Source organism: Euleptes europaea, chromosome 18 (genome assembly GCF_029931775.1).
Source record: "Euleptes europaea isolate rEulEur1 chromosome 18, rEulEur1.hap1, whole genome shotgun sequence".
NCBI classification, from domain to species: domain Eukaryota; kingdom Metazoa; phylum Chordata; class Lepidosauria; order Squamata; family Sphaerodactylidae; genus Euleptes; species Euleptes europaea.
In genome coordinates, this window is record NC_079329.1 from 36,321,652 (window position 1) to 36,343,142 (window position 21,491).

Sequence of the window (21,491 nt, forward strand, 5' to 3'; positions counted from 1 at the left end):
AGTAGTAGGAATTATCATTGACTCCTGTCTGTGAGGTCTCGCTGAATAAGATAACTTCACTTCTCAGTAAGTGATACATTCTAAGAGTGTAGACCCCTTAATGACAGGAGCCGTGTCTCACTATAGAGCTGGGATAAGTTTCGACAAACATTTTTGCTTCACTAGTTCTGCAACTAATTACGCCAGAACAATATTAACAGTCTTCCAGAGGAGATTATCTTCAATATACTCATTAGTATCACTGTGATTACTTCACGCAGGCTCAGTTCTAATGGTATTTCCCAGTGGTTGCTTTGTAACTTCCTTTCAGAGGTTTCCCATGTTTGCATTGCATCATGGGTGGGCGGGATCTCTGGTGGTCATTCTGAGTTTACTATGCAGCTGGGGTCTCTCTTCAGAGAACCTGAGATGTGATCAGAAAAAAAAATTTTTCCCACTAATTCTAGAAATAAATATGCCAGAAATATATTAGCAATCTTTCACAGGATATTATCTCCACTATAATTATCAGAATCACTGTCATTTCTTTGCCCAGTCCAATAGCTTTCCAAAGGGAAACAGAAAACAAATCAGAAATACAATCTTCAAGTCCTCATTATATAACCATCCATTAATCCACCCGCAGCTAAAATGAGGGACTACAGAGAGGAAGTTTTGGCATCGCAACTCAATATCTCTCAAGCAGAATACAAAACAGACAGTTGGGACCTGAGAGATCAGGTTCAGACATCCACCGTTGAAAAGGGTGTTGGAAGGGTTCAGGCGCTATCTGACCCACTGTCTTGAAACCAGGTGGAAGCTAATGATGAGGGCTATAGAGGAAACCCAGGAGAGTCCATGTAGAGGGAGAGGTGTTCTTTGATTTCACATGGCAAAGTATGGGATGTTGTTGCTGATGCAGATGCTGCTTCCTTGGGTGGTGTACGAAGTATTTAGTATGAAGTGCACCAGAAACCATCCTCGTCAGATTCCATATCAGTGGTATCAGCCAGGTGAAATCCTGATTGGTGGAATGGTAACTCATATTGGTTGTGAATCCCAAAAACTTTCATATAAGCAGAACCCCTCCCAGGAGTATGAATGTTATCCAATGTAAGGAGTTCATTGTTACTCTAACTAAGATATGATGATGATGATGATGATGATGATGATGTCTGTATACTTGCAAAATGGAATAGACCTTTTTGATGATAATGGATGGACACTAAGTATTGTGGCTACCAAAATGAAATATTCGTGTTTCATGACATAAAGATTTTGCTTAGACCAGTGACAGGGCCCATTGCTTCATGAATCACTTAGGAACTGATTACACTGTTTCAGTTATCTTACCTCTACAATGAGCCTTTCTAGATCAGAAGTGCACTAAATATACATCATGATATTCATGGAATATTTTGAGGAAGGTCAGTTCCACACAGGGGATGCCAAGAGTTGAAAATAAAGTTATTAAGAGAGAACTAAAATCTGAAAAATATAGAAACTTTTGTGAAAATGTCAGTCTGATGAAGATGCAAAAATATTTGAATTATACAAGATGATTGTGGAGATTATCAGCACAGAATGAACCAAGTGGGCATACATTTCATCCCTCAGGTTAAAAATCTCTTCTCATTCAGAAAAGAGGCATATGAGGGAAGATGGTGAAGAAATTAGAAATAGTTTAGACAAAACAAAATGTCTTCACAACAGTAAAACACAGAATCACCGAGTGAAATTGCTTGGCAGTACATGGAGAACAGAGGGAGGGCACCATAGTATAGCCCTATTTCACCCGGTATCGGAAGCTAATCAGGGTCAGTACTTGGAAGGGAGACCACCAGAAGAGATTCAGCAGAGGAAGGCAATGGCAAATCACCTCTGCTTCTCACTTACCTTAAAAGCCACTTGCTGGGGTCACACTAAGTCAGCTGAAACTTGACGGCACTTTACACACACACATATGTAGGATGGAAGGAAGGCTGTATGATATAACTCAATTTTGTCTGTTCTTAGAAGCTAAGCAGGGTCCATAATTTGAAGGGAGACCACCAAAAAAGAATCTGCAGAGGAAGGCAAGGGGCAAACCACCTCTGCTTCTCACTTGTCTTGAAAGCCCCTTGCTGGGATTGCCATAAATAAGCTGAGATGTGACATGTGTTCAAGGGAGTTAAACAAATTCATGGATCTATCAAAGGCCAGTTGTTTTGCTAAGTAACAGGAACCTCCAGTATCATCTTGAATGCCAATCTGAGGTGGGCAGTGGGAATGGCTGATGGCTCAATGTCCTGCTTGTGGTTTTCCCAGTAGTATTGTGCTATAGGAAATCAAAAGTGGACCAGATGGGCTATTTTTCTAATTTTGCTGGGGCCTTATTGTGTTCTTAGATCCATCTGTGGCCAATGCAGATGCTGTACATTGAAGAGATATTTTCTCAAACAATAACTGATTTTCGTTGCAGCCTGATAACAAAGTTCTACCAGCACATCCTTGCCTTGGTGTTTGCCATCCATGAGATCAACAAGAACCCCAGCATCTTGCCCAATGTCACTCTTGGGTTCCACATCCATGACTCCCTCATGGATCCGAAATGGACATACAGGACCACCCTGGACCTCCTCTTCACATCACTTGAACTCGTCCCAAACTACAAATGCGGCACCCAGAAAAAAGTGATGGGTGTCGTTGGGGGATATAGTTCTGATACCTCATCAGACATGGCCATTCTCTTAAGTCGTTACAAGATCCCACAGGTATGATCAGAGAATGGTGATGAATTGGGCTTTCACAAATCTCACATGCAGGTCAATCCCCCTTCCTGATCTAATGGCAAGGATTGCAAAGAGTAAGAACTGATCTCAACAGGGCTATCTCCTTGATTTGGAAGATGACTTCATTGGACACATCAGTAACAGTTCACACACCTCTACACAATGAACAATCAATGTGTATCCAAGAGAACAGGCATTCATCACCATTTATTTGGCTTCTTCCATCTCTGCACTCTGTGCAAAAATGAGCATGCATTTATTCTCTTGACCAAGTTTACACCTGTGCTTTTATGTCTAGACACTCAGCATGAACATAGAAGCCATGTAATATTCAACACAGGATTACATGAGTATTCTGGTTGTGAATATTAATTTGGTGAAACAGGAGATGCCCTGCTAAAGTCTTTTCTATACTCTCTGGCTCTCTACCCTTTTATATTTAACATGACAGGACTATTGCAATGCTTCAACGGTACTTGACTAGTGTTTGGAAGCTGCAGCTACTGTAGAGAGCTGTGGTTAGATGACTGGCTGGGCCAGCTAACAGGATATGTGACCCTAATACTAAAGCAATTACACTTGCTAACAATCCACTCCTGAGCCCAATTCAAGATGTGGGTTTTGTGCTTTAAAGACTTGTATGGTTGGGGCCAAGGTATCTTCTCCAATATGATCCTGGCCAGGTATTAAGATTACAGGGAGAGGCCCTCCTGACTCCCAACAATTAAGGAACCACATCTAGTGGGCACACGAGAGAGGGACTTTTCAGCGGTAGCCCCGCAATAAAGGAAGAACCTCCCCACGGAGATGCACCTGGCCCCCACACTTTCAATCTTTAGGAAGCAGCTCAACCGTTTTATTTTGGACTTATTTGATTAATTTAGTTCATTATTTATTGAGATTTAAAATGGTGTTCTTTTATCTATTTTTATAAAGATGTTTTATTCACATTATAAGCCACCCTGAGTTTTGCAAGGTGAAAAGATGGCTAATAAATGTTTTATAAATAAAACAAAAATGGTAAAAACTGCCACAGGTTCCAGACAAGTTTACTAGAAGCAAGAAAAAATATGCAGACCAAAGAACTTGTCTTGAAAGCAGAGTTTTATTTTATGCAATTTACATTGTGGCTATAATAGGTTCAAGATCTGGGGTAACATTTATAGACCTTCTGAAACAAGAGGATGATGAATAGAGTTGAGTGTTCCTATTCTCCCTCTGTAACATGATTTTTCTATTTTTAGTTTTCCTGTGGCTCACTTGAATCAGAAGTGGATAACCCAACCACTTTCCCTTCCTTTTACCGCATGTTCCCTAAGGAAGCCCTTCAGTATGAGGGAATTCTCCAGCTACTTCTGCATTTCAGCTGGAAATGGGTTGGGCTCATCACCTTGGATGATGAAGGTGGAGACCGTTACTTGCAGGTGATGCAGCCGATGCTTTCTAGCAATGGAATCTGTGCGGCCTTCATAGAAAAGGCTACAACAGAGGTCCAGTTGGATGACATGGATTTTATGATCAAATACTATGGCAATAGTAAAGCAGATTTCCTGGACAACAACGCCAATGCAATTGTTTTACATGGAGAAAGTGGAACATTTATGTGGCTGGCAGCAGTTATATCTATGCCTAGAAACATAAACACCCCAACAGGTTCTGATTCTGGGATGAGAATCTCTGCAGGAAAAGTGTGGATTACGACAGCCCAGATTGATTTTGCAATCACTACTCTGCAAAACATATTTGATATGCAAATGTTCCATGGTGTTCTTTCCTTTTCAATTCATTCAAAGGACATCCTCGGATTCCATACATTTCTCCAACAAATAAAACCTTCCTGGGCAAAGGGGGATGGTTTTATCAAGCAATTCTGGGAACATGTCTTTGAATGTACATTGCAAGATTCCAGTAATCCAGCACAGTTTAGTGAAACATGCACCGGAGAGGAGAGTCTGGAGTCTGTCCCTTCACCTGTCTTTGAAATGAGCATGACTACCCATAGCTACAGTATATATAATGCTGTCTATGCCATTGCACATGCTCTACACATCTCGGGCTCATCTAGAACCCACCACAGAGCCATGGAGGATGGGGACAGCCTGGCTCCTGTGAACGTGCCACCTTGGAAGGTAATTACTCCTCACTGACAAAAACAGTCTCCTGCCATGCTTAAGGTTCCATTTGTTGGTATGAGTGAGGCAATCGGACTTCTGAGCCTTTTTGTTCTGCTCATCTGGGAGTGAGGAAGACAATTAGTTGTCATGGTCTCCTGCCTAGTGATGCTTTTCCCTCTCTCTGCTCCTGAATATCCCCTTTCTCTGGATTTTGATGCCACCATCAAGCTACTACAATAATGGGCATTCTCTTCCCATAGACTTAATTATCAACTCGTTGACCATGTTGCCCTTCCAGGCTTAACTCGTGCCTTCTCCTGGGAAGCATGGAAGCTGCAATAGCTCTCTTCCCTTCTTTTTGTACAACAGAGTAGAAAGGGGCTTTAATGTGGATTGCAGAGACCAGAATGACGGCATTTTAAATACAGTACCATTTATTAAACAATTTAAAATGCACACAATATTTCTAAACAAAAAAAAATGCTGAGCTAAGTCTACAGAAAAGCTGGTAAAACAACAACTCCCTAAGTGCTACATCACCAGAATGATGAAAAATTAGAATAGGCGAACGATTTGGGGAGGCATAAGCATTTAGAAACCTTCCATTACATTGTTCCAGTGGTTTTGGGCTTTCCCCGTTGTGGCTGCAACCACATGTGCTCAACACTGAGTCCAGGTAAAGCAAAAAAGAAGAGTTGAGTCCCTCATGAGAAAAGAAAGTGAGCAAACAGTGCTAAGAGGACCTCATGACTAATCCCTGTTTAAAAGAGCTTCTTGCCTATGTGCAGATAGGGTGGCCAGTCCAAGGCCAGCAAATGTCAGGACATTACAAAGTGGTGGGGCCAAGTGTCACTGATAGTGTAAGATCACTTCTCTGAGAAAACCCGGAAGGGACTTCAACCCCACCCCCTGCATGATGCTGTCGGAATTCCCAAAATTTCTAAGGTAAAAGCCATGGAAAGTATGGGAAGTCCTATAGAGTCATGGAGCATTTTCCTCCCACTAACCAGAGCACAAATTTAGAGATGGTGCTGAAAAGTGTGAGTGTGTTAAGTGCCATCAAATTGCTTCCGACTCATGCCGACCCTATGAATGAAAGTCCTCCAAAATGTCCTATCTTTGACAGCCTTGCTCAGACCTTGCAAATTGAAGGCTGTGGCTTCCTTTATTGAGTCAATCCATCTCTTGTTGGGTCTTCCTCTTTTCCTGCTGCCTTCAACTTTTCCTAGCATGACTGTCTTTTCCAGTGACTCTTGTCGTCTCATGACGTGACCAAAATACGATAGCCTCAGTTTAGTCATTTTAGCTTCTAGGGTCAGTTCAGGCTTGATTTGATCTATAACCCACTGATTTGTTTTTTTGGCAGTCCACGGAATCCGTAACACTCTCCTCCAACACCACATTTCTAAGGAATCTATTTTCTTCCTATCAGCTTTCTTCACTGTCCAGCTTTCACACCCATACATAGTGATAGGGAATACGATGGCATGAATTAATCGAGTCTTGGTGGCCAGTGACACATCCTTACACTTCAAAATATTTTCTAGCTCCTTCATGGCTGCCCTTCCCAGTCTCCTTCAGATTTCTTGGCTGCAGTCTCCCTTTTGGTTGATGGTGGAGCCAATGAATAGAAACTCTTGAACAATTTCAATTTCCTCATTGTCAACCTTCAAGTTGTGTAATTCTCCTGTAGTCATTACTTTTGTTTTCTTGATGTTCAGCTGTAGTCCTGCTTTGGCACTTTCTCTTTTAACTTTCAGCAGTAGTCGTTTCAAATCTTCACTATTTTCTGCCAATAATATAGTGTCATCAGCATATCTCAAATTATTAATGTTCCTCCCTCCAATTTTCACTCCACTTTCATCTAAATCTAATCCAGCTTTCCTAATTATATGTTCTGCATATAGATTGAAGAGATAGGGAGATAAAATACATCCTTGTCTGACACCTTTGCCAATTGGAAACCATTCCTTTTCTCTGTATTCTGTTCTGTGGCCTCTTGTCCAGAGTACAGATTGCGCATCAAAACGATCAGATGTAGTGGCACACCCATTTCCTTTAAAACCAGCCATCGCTTTTCATGATCCACACAGTCAAAAGCTTTGCTGTAATCTATGAAATACAAGCTGATTTTCTTCTGAAATTCTGTCGTATGCTCCAGTACACAGCGTATATTTGCAATATGATCTCTAGTGCCTCTTCCTTTTCTGAAACCAGCTTGAACATCAGGCATTTCTCATTCCACATATGGTAACAGTATTTGCTGTAAGATATTGAGCATCACTTTACTTGCATGGGAAATTAATGCGATGGTTCAATAGTTGCTGCAATCTTTGATGTCTCCTTTCTTGGGAATTGGAATGTAAATGGATCGTTTCCAGTCTGTGGGCCATTGTTTTGTTTTCCATATCTGTTGGCATATTCTTGTCAAGATTTCGATCGACTCCGTTTCTGTGGCTTGGAATAGCTCTATTGATATCCCATCTGCTCCTGGTGATTTGAAAAGTAAGAAATTACATATCACCACCTGTAAGTGCTAACCCTCTGTCCAGGAGCTTTATCAACTCCTTTTCTACCTGGCCCCTGCACATTTTTCTTGTCTTCCTGCTTCCTTTGACTTCCTGTGAATCTATGTGCAAGGTGCAGCATGCCTATTGTTCTTCTGCAAACTAGCTTCATTTGTGTATCTATGGCGCTGAAAGCCACTGGCCACAAACACTTTTCTGTGAATTCAGGGTTGTAAGTCATTTCTTCACAGTGTAAAACGGAATGATCAATAGGGTTGCCAGGTTCCTCTTTGCCACTGGTGGGAGGTTTTTGGGTGGAGCCTGAGGAGGGCGGACTTTGGGAGGGGCGGGCCTTCAATGCTATAGAGTTCAATTGCCAAAGCAGCCATTTTCTCCAGGTGAACTGATATCAGTTGGTGGGAGATCAGTTGTAACAGCAGGAGATCTCTAGCTACTACCTGGAGGTTGGCAACCCTAATGATCAGCATACCATTCACCATGACGTCTGTCTAGAAATACAGACTTTTACCACTTGTTTCATTCCCCCTCTGATTACCTCTCTGGCTCTGAGCACATATACAGCTTCCTTATACTGAATCAGGCCACTGGTTCGTCAGTATATTAAGAGACCGGAAACAGTTCTCCTGGGTGTCCAGCAGAGGTCCTTCACATCACCTACTAACTCGCCTTTGAAATGGAAATGCTAGGGCAGGGGTCCTCAAACTATGGCCCGTGGGCCGGATCCGGCCCCTCAGGGTCCTGAACCCGGCCCCTCAGGGTCCTGAACCCGGCCCCTCAGGCTGGGCCCAAAACCAGCGCTGCACCTCCCCGCCGGGAACTACAAGCCCCATGATGCAGAGCGGCTTGCCTCTGGATGGAAACAGGAGGGAGAGAAGCCCGCTCCCCCTCCCGCTGCATGCCGGGAGCGGTAGTTCGAAGCGGGCCTCCACGCGGGGATGGCCTCCGACCGGCTCCACTTGGGCGCCATCTTGTGACCTGAGGCGGCCGTCACCATCTCCTCCTCCTTTCCCCTCCCTCCCTGCCTGCCTGCCTTCGTCCAGCCCTCCAAAAGAGGGAGCTGAGGAGACTGCCACCAATTGCCGCCGCCGCCGATGGTTTGGGAAGAAGCCGGAGGCAGCCAACCCAGACCTCAAGCTGGTAAGGGGGGCAACAGCTCTGGGGCAACCCGCCTTCCTCTCTTCCCCCCCACCCCTTCCTCTCCGCCTAACCTCCTCCCTCCTTCGCCTGGTCCCGAGTGCGCCTACTCAGGAGTAAACTGCATTGACTCCCGGTAGAGCTTAGCCCGCCGCCTCCTGTCCGGAGTTGCTCCTGTCTAAGCCAAATTCGGCCATTTATGCACGGGAGGTTTTGCCTTGGATTTGCCGCTCTCTAGAGGCACATTTTCCCCATCTTGAATTCTCAAAACTCTGCATGGGGGGGGGGGCTTATTGTTGAGCTTTGAGCATTCAGATGGGAAAAATGTGCCTCTAGAGAGTGGCAAATCCAAGGCAAAACCTCCCGTGCATAAATGGCCAAAAATAAGCCCCCATGGAGAGTTTTGAGAATTCAGATAGGGGAAATGTGCATCTAGAGAGCGGCAAATCCAAGGCAAAACTTTCCACGCATAAACATTTCCCCCCATCTGAATTATCAAAAACTCTGCATAGGGGCTTATTTTTGACTTTTGAGGATTTGGCTGGGGAAAATGTGCATCTAGAGAGGGGCCCTAGGATTGCACTGAGATAGAATTTTTTTTAAATAAATAAGCCCTATATAGCAGCACGCCCAGGAAGCATCAAGCCGACCTCCTGCAAGACTAGCGACCCGCCCTGCAGCCCACTCCTTCAAACTGACCTTTCCCACTTCCCCTCCTAAACTTACCTCTATTTTTATCCTTATTTTCCCTCTCCCTTTTTAAATTTAGCCAAAAGCAGGACCGTACTTCCCATTGAAATATTATAAGTTTATGTTGATTAAAATCATTCTTCATTTTAAATATTGCATTGTTTTATTTTTTGTGCGCTACAAATAAAATATGTGCAGTGTGAATAGGAATTTGTTCATATTTTTTTCAAACTATAGTCTGGCCCCCAACAGTGTTTGAGAGACAGTGAACTGGCCCCCTGTTTAAAAAGTTTGAGGACCCCTGTGCTAGGGATTGCCCCGGGACAGTTCTCCTGGGTGTCCAGCAGAGGTCCTTCACTTCACCTACTAACTCACCTTTGAAATGGAAATGCTAGGGATTGCCCCGGGACCTTCTGAATGCCAAGCAAAGGCTCAACACTGAGACATGGACGTAGCAAAACCAAAATGGATCTTTTTGGAAGCCCCCTCAGCAGTATTCATTCCAGAATCAAAATTCATTCCTTTGACTTGTATCTGGCAATGGAAGCTTATTCTCATGAACAAGCTAAATACTTGCATTCATAAAACACCTTCTGTCCTAGAAGAAAGTAATCTAAACATCTGTTTGAAACATTAATGTGTTATTAGTGAATACACTGCAACCAATCCAATTAACTCCAGGCTCCGTGATGCTCTTTCTCTTTCGACTAAGCTCCACACACTTCTTCAGAGAATCGCTTTCAACAACAGTGCCGGAGATGAAGTGACCTTTAACGAACGTGGAGAATTAAAAGGTGGATTTGATATTACCAACTTGGTCACTTTTCCAAATAAGTCCTATGTCAGAGTCAAGATCGGGAGGCTGGATCCTCAGGTTCTGCTTAGTAAAAGAGTGATCATCTATGAGGACAGAATTCAGTGGAACAGACACCTCGCACAGGTGAGAAAACATCTTCACTCTCTCTCAAAACTATACAAAAATCTTTCTCATTTAATGAAATAGATTGGCAGAAGCTTGAAGGTGAGTAAATTAACTCCATGAAATTTTAATCCATGAATTTTGCTAAGTCAGCACTTAATTACAGTATCACTGCAACATTTAAAACTTTGTTGGTCAAATTATGCTTTGGATAATACACATTCCTCTTTGAGATCCGAGATATTTCTCTTCCATTACCTTCACAATTACTAGAGAAATTCACAAACAAACCCCTCCCGATATCTTCTCAGCTCTACTTTCTTGTTTTGTTCAATGACAGCTGCCTCCCTTATCTGTGTGTAATGACAACTGCAAGCCTGGTTATAGCAAGAAAAAGAAGGAAGGGGAACAATTCTGCTGCTACAATTGTGATCCGTGTCCAGAGGGGAAAATTTCTGACAAAGAGGGTAGGACATGCTCTGATTCATATTGCACCTGTTGAAGATACCCATATGTTTTGTAGAGTGGTATCCTGAAGTGAGGGAACTTAACATCTGCACTTTGGGGAAACATGAAAAAACCTCTGAGTATTGAGCATTCCTGTGCATTGCTCCCCACCATAGGATTCACACTCTCGTTTCAAAATCTGCCGAAAGGCTCAAAGGCTGGCCTGGCTTCTTAGGTATTTTCAATGCTAGGACAGGTTTACAAAACTGATTTCACCAAGGGTTGACCATACAAGGTTAGCTATGGTCTTGGAAAACCTCTTGTTTTCATATGATGAAAGTTTCTAAACAGATTCTCTTCTCCTTTCAGACATGGATTATTGCATGACTTGCTCAGAAGGACATTATCCAAACCTGGGACAGGTCCAATGTATTCCCAAGATTCCAAATTTCCTTTCTTTTTCTGAACCCTTGAGCATGATTTTAGCCTTTTTGGCTCTCTTCTTTTCTCTGATCACAGCCCTGGTGCTTGCAATCTTTGTCAAGTACAAAGATACCCCCATTGTTAAAGCCAACAACCGGAGCCTCACCTACTGTCTACTCATCTCTCTCCTTCTCTGCTTCCTCTGCTCCTTGCTGTTCCTCGGACAGCCTAACAAGGTGACCTGCCTCCTTCGTCAAACGACTTTTGGCGTCGTCTTCTCAGTTGCTGTTTCTTCTGTCTTGGCAAAAACTGTTACAGTCATTGTAGTGTTTATGGCCTCTAAGCCAGGAAACATTTTTCGAAAGTGGGTGGGGAAACAATTGGCATATTACATTGTTCTCTCTTGCTTCTTTGTTCAAGTTGGCATATGTGCTGCTTGGCTGGCATCTTCTCCTCCTTTCCCAGATGTGGACATGCATTCACTCAGTAGAGAAATCATCGTGCAATGCAATGAAGGGTCAGCCACCATGTTTTACTGTGTCTTGGGCTACATGGGCTTACTGGCCTCAGTCTGCTTCATGGTGGCTTTCCTCGCCAGAAAGTTGCCCGACAGTTTCAACGAAGCCAAGTTCATCACCTTCAGCATGTTGGTCTTCTGCAGTGTTTGGCTGTCCTTTGTCCCCACCTACCTGAGCAGTCAAGGAAGAGACACGGTGGCAGTGGAGATCTTCTCTATCTTGGCCTCCAGTGCTGGGTTGCTGGGCTGCATCTTTTTTCCCAAATGCTATGTCATTATCCTGAGGCCTGAGTTGAACAGAAGAGAGCAGCTGATCAGGAAAAATCATTAAACCCTTCAATCAGCTATTCATAGGGTTGCCAACCGCCAGATACTAGGTGGAGATGTCCTGCTATTACAACTGATCTTCAGCCGATAGAGATCGGTTCACCTGGAGAAAATGGCTGCTTTGGCAATTTTGTTTTCTGCATAGAATGTAACCCATGAACCTTTCCCTAACACTTAACTGATTTCTATCTGCTGGAGATCAGTTGCAAGAGCAGGAGATCTCCAGCCAGTCCCTGGAGATCGGCAACCCTACAGAAAAGGAGGCTTCATTGGGAACATGAGCAACCCTAGTTGTGTCTGAAGTGACACAAAAAAATCTATTAGCAACCTGCTACTCAGATTATAAAAGCAGTTTGAAAAGGCAGAGAGAGAGAGAGAGAGAAAGAAAGAGAGAGAGATTACTTGGAGGTCTAATCAGAGACAATCAGCATTATTTCTGGCATCCCTGTTATTGCACAGCCTTATTTAAGACTAGGGGTGCCAGTTACCCCCTTGCAACTGGTGGGGTGCGGGGGGAATTTACCAGCAGCAAGCTGAGGTGTTGGTATCTGTCGTCGGTACTGTTGTCAACTTCCAGGTACTAGCTGGAGATCGCCTGCTATTACAACTGACCTCCAGCCGACAGAGATCAATTCACCTGAAGAAAATGGCTGCTTTGTCAATTGGACTCCATGGTAATGAAGTCCCTCCCTTCCCCAAACCCTGCCCTTCTCAGGATCAGCACCAAAAACCTCCCGCGGGTGGCAAAGAGGGACCTGGCATCCCTAGGGTTGAGAACCTCCAGGTAGTAGCTGGAGATCTCTCATTATTTCAGCTGATCTCCAGCTGATAGAGATCAGTTCACCTGGAGAAAAATGGCCGCTTTGGCCTTTGGAGTCTATGGCAGTGAAGTCCCTCCCCTCCCCAAGCCCCGCCCTCCTCAGGCTCCACCCCCCCAAAGATCTCCTGCCGGTGGCAAAGAGGGACCGGGCAACCCTAGGCAACTCTAGTTGGCGGCAATACCATTTTTACCATAGAGTGTTGCCAAAATAACAGATTGTCCATGTGGTTGCCGGTGACATGATGATGTCACGTCCACTGCACTCTGGAAGTGGCATTGCCGCATCGCCGGCAACAGAGGCCTGGACCGCAGTTTTCTGTTGGTAATTCCCTGGACTTCCCAGGTGTCCAGATGTTGATGTACATTTTTCACTTTGACCAGGTTCCCTGGGCAAGTGCTGCAGAAATGTTCTAAATAAATAAATCCATCCAAGGAGTTGTTGTTCACCGTTGTGTTTTGTCACTTCCTTTCAGATATTTTCAATTTTTGCATTGCATCATGGGTGGGCGGGATCTCTGGTGGCCATTCTGAGTTTACTATTGCAGCTGCCTCCTCTAGGGTTGCCATGTCCCTCTTCGCCACCGGTGGGAGGTTTTTTGGGTGGAACCTGAGGAGGACGGGGTTTGCAGAGGGGAGGGACTTCAATGGCATCATGTCCAATTGCCAAAGCGGCCATTTTCTCCAAGGGAAGTGAGCTCTATCAGCTGGAGATCGGTTGTAATAGCAGTAGATCACCAGCTAATTCCTGGAAGTTGGCAACCCTAGCTGTCTCTCTTCCGAGAAGCTGCGATGAGATCAGAAAAAATATATTTTTTTCTTCACTAATTCTAGAAATAAATATACCAGAAATATATTAGCAGTCTTCCACAGGAGATAATCGCCACTATAATTATCAAAATCACTGTAATTTCTTCACCTAGTCTCAGTTCCAGTAGCTTTCCAGAAGAAAACAGAAAACAAATCAGAAATTAACTCGTAAAGTTCTGCTTATAAAGCCCTCCATTGAGTTAAGTAAAGGTAAAGGTCCCCTGTGCAAGCACCGGGTCATTCCTGACCCATAGGGTGATGTCACATCCCGACGTTTTCTAGGCAGACTTTGTTTGCAGGGTGGTTTGCCAGTGCCTTCCCCAGTCATCTTCCCTTTACCCCCAGCAAGCTGGGTACTCATTTCACTGACCTCGGAAGGATGGAAGGCTGAGTCAACCTTGAGCCGGCTACCTGAAACCAACTTCCGTCGGGATTGAACTCAGGTCGTGAGCAGAGCTTTTGGCTGCAGTACTGCAGCTTAACACTCTGCGCCACAGGGCTCCTAACTCCATTGAGTTATTCGGGGCTAAAGTAAGGGACTAGAAGGAGGTAGTTTTTGAATTGCTACTCAATATCTCCCAAGTAGCATACAAGGGAGACACTTGGGACATGAGAGATGAGGTTCATATGTCCAGTGTTGAAAAGAGTGTTGGAAGAGTCAGACGCTAACTGAGCCACCTTGAAATCTGGCGGAATCTAATGATGGCTACAGAGGAGACCCAGGAGAGTGTGTGCTGACAGAGAGGTATCCTTGATTCCACATGGCAGAGTCTCTGATATTGCTGCTGATCCAGATGCTGCTTCCTTGTGTGGTGTGTAAAGCATATAGCATGAAGTGTACCGTAACCAGTCCTCCTCAGATTCCAAATCAGTGGTATCAGCCAGGTGAAATCCTGATTGGTGGAATGGTAACTCATATTGGTTGTGAATCCCAAGAACCTTTATTTAAGGAGAACCCCTCCCAGATTTATGAATGTTTTCCAATGTAAGGAATTCGTTCTTACTCTTAACGTAAAAATGATGATGATGTCTGATTTTATTTTAGCAATTCTGTCTATTTGCAAAAATGGAATAGGCCTTTTTGATGATAATGGATGGACACTAAGTATTATGGCTACCAAACTGAAATAGTCATGTTCCAAGACACGAAGATTTTGCTCAGATCAGCGAAAGGGCCCATTGCTTCGTGAATAATTTAGGAACAGGTCGCACTGTTTCAGTTATCATACCTCTGCACTGAGCCTTTCTAGATCTGAAGATGCATGGAAGGAGGTAGTGATTTTAAAAAATCACACTAAATATACATCCCTCCATTCATGGGAGGAAAGTCAGTTCCACACAGGGGATGCAAAGTCTTGAAAATAAAGCAACTGAGAGAGAACTAATATTTGAAAAATGTAGAAAATTTTGAAAATGTCCATCTTAAACAGCTATAACAATATTTAAATTACACAAGAGGCTTGTGAAATTCATTAGCACAGAATGAACCAAGTGGGCAAACATTTCATCCCTCAGGTTAAAAATCTCTTCTAGTTCAGAAAAGAGGCATATGAGGGAAGATGTTAAAAAGACTGGAAATAGTTTGGACAAAACAGAATGTCTTCACAACAGTAAAACTCCGAACCATGGAATGAAATTGCTTGGCAGTGCTTGGAGAACAGAGGGAGGGCACCACCGTATAGCCCTATCTCGTCCGATCTCGAAAGCTAAGCGGGGTCATTACTTGGAAGGGAGCCCACCAAAAGTGATTCTGCAGAGGAAGGCAGTGGCAAACCACCTCTGCTTCTCATTTGCCTTGAAAACCCATCGCTGGGGTCACCATAAGATGGCTATGTCTTGACAGCATTTTACACACGTATGTAGAACAGAAATAAGAAAGTAATTCTTTACAGAACACATGGGACTTGCTGACACACACTAAGCTGAAGGCTGCTGGATTATGTGTCTTCAAGGGGGTTAAAACAAATTCATGGCTCTATCAAGGACCAGCTGTTTTGCTAATAGGAACCTCCAGTATCAACTTGAATCCCAGGTGGGCAGAGGGAATGTCTGATGTCTCATTGTCCTGCTTGTGGGTTTCCGAGTAGCATTGTGCTGGGGGAAATTAAAAGTGGACCAGATGGGCCATTTCTCTGATTTAGCTGGAGCCTTATTATGTTCTTAGATCCCTCTGTGTCCAATACAGATGTTGTACATTGGAGCATTCTCTTCTCAAACAGGAATTGATTTTCTTTGCAGCCTGCTAACAAAGTTCTACCAGCAAATCCTTGCCATAGTATAGCCCTATTTCACCCGGTATCGGAAGCTAATCAGGGTCAGTACTTGGAAGGGAAACCACCAGAAGAGATTCAGCAGAGGAAGGCAATGGCAAATCACCTCTGCTTCTCACTTACCTTAAAAGCCACTTGCTGGGGTCACACTAAGTCAGCTGCAACTTGACGGCACTTTACACACACACATATGTAGGATGGAAGGAAGGCAGTATGATATAACTCAATTTTGTCTGTTCTTAGAAGCTAAGCAGGGTCCATAATTTGAAGGGAGACCACCAAAAAAGAATCTGCAGAGGAAGGCAAGGGGCAAACCACCTCTGCTTCTCACTTGTCTTGAAAGCCCCTTGCTGGGATTGCCATAAATAAGCTGAGATGTGACATGTGTTCAAGGGAGTTAAACAAATTCATGGATCTATCAAAGGCCAGTTGTTTTGCTAAGTAACAGGAACCTCCAGTATCATCTTGAATGCCAATCTGAGGTGGGCAGTGGGAGTGGCTGATGGCTCAATGTCCTGCTTGTGGTTTTCCCAGTAGTATTGTGCTATAGGAAATCAAAAGTGGACCAGATGGGCTATTTTTCTAATTTTGCTGGTGCCTTATTGTGTTCTTAGATCCATCTGTGGCCAATGCAGATGCTGTACATTGAAGAGATATTTTCTCAAACAATAACTGATTTTCGTTGCAGCCTGATAACAAAGTTCTACCAGCACATCCTTGCCTTGGTGTTTGCCATCCATGAGATCAACAAGAACCCCAGCATCTTGCCCAATGTCACTCTTGGGTTCCACATCCATGACTCCGTCATGGATCCAAAATGGACATACAGGACCACCCTGGACCTCCTCTTCACATCACTTGAACTCGTCCCAAACTACAAATGCGGCACCCAGAAAAAAGTGATGGGTGTCGTTGGGGGATATAGTTCTGATACCTCATCAGACATGGCCATTCTCTTAAGTCGTTACAAGATCCCACAGGTATGATCAGAGAATGGTGATGAATTGGGCTTTCACAAATCTCACATGCAGTTTAAGCCCCCTTCTTGATCTAATGTCAAGGGCTACAAAGAGTAAGAAGTATAAGCATAGAATAGGGGGAGAGGTGAAGTATGTTAAATCGCTTTTGGGTGTCATATGGGTCTTGAAATGATAATTGTCAGGGAGGACTCCAAAGGATGTGTGTTGAATATTCCATTTGAATATGTTGCGATCATTGGGGGGTGTTACAAATACTTCATTCTGTTCAATGCATGGGTGTTGATTTGATTTGTTGGCCAATTCCATCCATTCTAAGTACTAAAAATGCAGCTTCTGTTATGGTAGGTACTAAAAATGAAAGAAAAGCGGGATTGCAGGGGAAAGGAAATGTGATGGATTCCCACAAATGTGACGATCTTTGTCTGTGGTTTTTGGCTTCTCAGATTATAAAAAACGTTCCTTGAAGAAAATATTTTTGTTTTTACTCTGAATCTTCTTTTGAACACGAAGGCTAGAAGGGTCTGGTTCTTCTGGCATACTGCTAAAGAAAAATCAGCTTCCTGACTCTAGCCTCAGGGAGTAATCTCCAAATGACTCTTTGAATCAGATCTATTTAGCTCATGTCTGCAAGCATGAAGGATGTGTTCTCCTATTTACTTGGGTCTTGTGTACCCAAAAGGCCATTCTGCCTGTACTTACTTTTTAACTGTCCCACAGTGTAGAAAGGTTTTCATGCTGTCTCGGCTAAATGTAATTCCATCTCAGTTGTTAAAAGGTCATTATCCTAGTAAGCCTTACTCTGATAGAACGTGCCTTTGCACATCGGGGCATATATACACATTAGGGCACTGTCTTTTAGAATGTAGCATATTCACGCATATAAAGAAGAAATTTATTTCTTCTTTTCTGCAGTTATTTATGCATCTGTAGGCGACTAACTGAAAGTTTTGCTTGCTAGATTAGATCCTAGTGTAACATCATGAGTTGCAAAAAAAAATTGGATAGAAAATGAATGATTAATTTTATCCAGTCCAATCAACCTTTATTGGCATATACCCAGAAACATAACATTAGCAGTGCACAAAATTCTCTGACCATTCATTTTCAGTTTAAGTACGGTTTAAACTTTGGTCCTAGTTTTGACAACTTCCATCAGAAATTCTGCCACCTTTAAAGTGACTTCAGGAATAGAATAATTCAATAAAGAACAGCATACAGAGGATTCTTGGCTAGATTTTATTTTATCAATCAAGGGTAGAATTAGGGCTGTCAATTCGGTTCGGCCCGAACTGAAAATCAGCCGAATTTTCCCTGATTCGGTGGTTTTTAGTTCGGGAGGAACCGAACTCAAAACATGCGGGCAACCGGGGGCCGAATTCAGCGAGTTTGGGAGTTCGCGAATAAATCCGGCAAATTCGGCCGTCAGTAAGCAGCATAACCGTCAGTAAGCAGCATTCTCCTCCCCCGGCCAATCGGTGGCCAAGCTGGGTCTTCTTCTGGCCAATCAGTCAGGATTGAGTACTGGAGGAATCAGCTGATGTGCGGCCCGGCCAGGGAGAGAGAGAGAGAGAGCGAAATCCTCGTGTGTGTGTGGGGGGGGGTGCTTGTGCACATTTGCTCCTTTCTGTGGCTGCAGGGGGCATATTTTTGGGGGTACAGACACAAAACTTTTAGTGGAGCTTCAGATGAAGCTTCTTAAGATACCCCCCAAGTTTTGTAAACATTGGGTCAGGGGGTCCCGAGACATGGGCTCCCCCCCTTTTTCTTTCCATGGCTGCAGGGGGTGCATTTTTGGGGGTACAGACCCCAAACTTTTAGTGGAGCTTCAGATGAAGCTTCTTAAGATACCCCCAAAGTTTTGTAAACATTGGGTCAGGGGGTCTCGAGATATGGGTTCTCCCCCTTTTCCCTCCCCCCTTTTTCCATTTATGTGGCTGCAGGGGGCGCTTTTTTGGGGATATAGCCCCCAAACTTTTAGCATAGCTTCAGACAGTTATTCTTAAGATACCACCCAAGTTTTGTAAAGATGGGTTCAGTGGGGGCAGAAATATCGCCTCCCCCCCTTTTCTCTTTCCGTGGCTGCAGGGGGTGCATTTTTGGGGTGCAGATCCCAAACTTTGAGCGGAGTTTCAGACCAGTGTTCTTAAGATACCCCCCAAGTTTTGTGAACATTGGGTCAGGGGGTCCCGAGATATGGGCTTTCCCCTTTCCCCTTTCCCCTTTTCTCTATTGGGATGAATGGATCAGCGAGCCGATCCTGTGTGCATCTTCTCCAGAGCAAAACGTTCCGTGCCTAATTGGAATCATCTTGGATTACAAGTCCTCCCCAGCCCCTCCTGATGGAACAGAAGACAGCCACAGTAAGACCCCTTTGGGGGCTTTAATCTATAACTTTTCTCCTGTGTATGTGTGTGTGGGGGGGGGAAAAGCAGAGTCTGTGTGTGTGTGGGGAGGGAGCAGTTTCTGTGGGTGGGGGGGAAGCCAAAGGGGGCTGTCGTCGGTTCTGCCTGGGGTGTGTGTTCCCCCTCGAGTCTCTCGCTCCCTGGTTTGAGGGGGGAGGTTTCAGTTGTGTGTCTTCTGGTTTTTCCCTGTTGCAAAGGTGTTGTTTTACAAGGTTGAGTTGCTTTGCAAACTGTTTTCGGGTCTGGGAGCTTTGTGCGTGGGCGTCAAGCTCTGCTGAGAGATGCACATTAAGGGTGGGGGGACCCCTTTCAGGGCCCATATCTCAGCCCCCCCTGACCCAATCTTTACAAAACTTGGGGAGTCTTTCAATAAACATCCTTTGAAGCTCTGCTGAAAGTTTGGGACCTCTAACCCCAAAAATGCCCCCCCAGAGCCGCAGAAAGGCGCGATTGTGTTTTTAATGGCTTTATTCGTCCGAATTTTTTTCCCGAACTTTGAATTCCCAACGAATTGAACGGATCCGAAGTGGGGGAGTTCGGACTTCGGCACGTACCGAACCCACAAGGGCCAAATTCAGCCGAATCCGAACTGTACCGAATTTTTTTTCTGACAGCCCTAGATTCAATTTCAGTGGGCTTTTCTTCAACCACTCAGTCATAGAATCATAGCATTGGAATAGGCCATACCGACCATCTAGCCCAACCCCCTGCTCAATGCAGGATCAGTCTAGACTAGAGCATCCCTGACAAATGTTTGTCCAGCCTCTGCTTAAAGACTGCCAGTGAGGGGAAGCTCACCACCTCCTTAGGTAGCTAGTTCCCCTGACGAACAACTCTTACTGTAAACAAACAAAAAAACTCCTAATATCCAGTCTGTACCTTTCTGCCCTCAATTTAAACCCATTATTGCGAGTCCTATCTTCTGCTGCCAACAGGAACAGCTCCCTGCCCTCCTCTAAGTGACAGTCCTTAAAATACATAAAGAGAGCAATCATGTCCCCCCTCAGCCTCCTCTTCTCCAGACTAAACATTCCCAACTCCCTCAGTCTTTCCTCACAGGGCTTGGTCTCGAGGCCCCTGATCATCCTCATCTCTCTCCTCTGCACCCACTCGATGCTGTCCACATCTTTTTTGAATCGAGGCCTCCAGAACTGCACACAATACTCCAGGTGTGGCCTGACCAATGTGCTGTACAGCAGAACTATGACATCTTGTGATTTGGATGTTATGCCTCTGTTGATGCACCCCAATATCGCATTAGCGTTTTTTGTCACTGCATCACACTGGCTGATCATATATAACTTTTGGTCCACCCATACCCCAAGATCTTGTTCACACACACTGCTACCCAGAAGTGTATCCCCCATGTGTTCCCCTCATTTTTGTTACCCAGATGTAGAACTTGGCCCTTATCCTTGTTGAATTGCATCTTGTTTACATCCGCCCACTTTTCCAGTGTGTTCAGATCTTGTTGAATTCTATCTCTATCTTCCGGTGTGTTTGCTGCTGCTCCCAATTTGGTGTCATCTGCAAATTTAATGAGTAGTCCCTCCACACCCTCATCCAGATCATTTATAAAAAATATTTAAAAGTTCTGGGCCCAGAACCAAAACCCTGTGGCATCCCACTGGACACCTCTCTCCATTCAGATGAAATGCCACTGACAACCACTCCTTGAGTACAGTTCTCCAACCACTTACCTATCCACCTTACTATCCTGAAGTCCAATCCGCAGTCATCTAATTTACCCATCACAACATCATGGGGAACCCTGCCAAAAGCCTTACTGAAATCCAGGTAAACTACATTCCCTCGATCCAGTAAGCTTGTCACTTGATCAAAGAAGGAAACGAAGTTGACCTGGCAGGACCTGTTGAGGAAAAATCCATGCTGTCTTCCCCAGATCACCAAGTTGTCCTTCAGATGCTCATAGATTGAGCTCTTTAATATCTGCTCCAGTATCTTCCCTACAGGTCAAACTGACTGGCCTGTAGTTTCCTGGGTTGGCCTTCTTCCCTTTTTTTGAAAAGAAGGATAACATTCATCCTCCTCCAGTCCTGTGGCACATCTCCTGTCCTCCAAGGGGTCTGGTGTCATGAGTCAGCCTCCTTGGAGGAAGAAGGTGTGGCAGAACAGGGTTCTGCACCTGTGGAAGACTTACCAGAGTGGCTGGACCTGAGCTCTGAGCCAGTGAAGACAACGTCTGCAGAAGAAGGCTGTTTGTATTGGCAGGGAGCAAAAGAGCAGAGAAGCTTATAACCTCCAGGATCTCCCAGGCCAGTTGACCAGCAAAGATTAAAGGCTCGGCTCAACATACAGGAAAGGTAAAGAAGCACATGTTTAGCAGCACAGGGTCATAAGTG

At 44.4% G+C, this 21,491-nt stretch overlaps 2 protein-coding genes across 2 annotated transcripts in view; both read left to right on the top strand.

Annotated features, from left to right (window-relative positions):
- Nucleotides 1–2,381: 2,381 nt before the first annotated feature.
- On the top strand, nt 2,382–11,853 carry LOC130490891 (vomeronasal type-2 receptor 26-like). Its single transcript, XM_056864694.1, has 5 exons — nt 2,382–2,732; nt 3,995–4,318; nt 9,947–10,156; nt 10,476–10,602; nt 10,952–11,853. The coding sequence occupies exons 1-5, from the start codon at nt 2,382–2,384 to the stop codon at nt 11,851–11,853; spliced, it is 1,914 nt and encodes a 637-aa protein (XP_056720672.1).
- A 4,522-nt stretch (nt 11,854–16,375) lies between these two features.
- LOC130490892 (vomeronasal type-2 receptor 26-like) overlaps nt 16,376–21,491 on the top strand; it is a 30,361-nt gene continuing 25,245 nt past the window's right edge. The window contains exons 1-2 of the mRNA XM_056864695.1: nt 16,376–16,726; nt 16,808–16,818. Of these exons, the coding sequence (XP_056720673.1) occupies nt 16,376–16,726; nt 16,808–16,818 (362 nt within the window). The remainder of the gene's footprint in view (nt 16,727–16,807; nt 16,819–21,491) is intronic.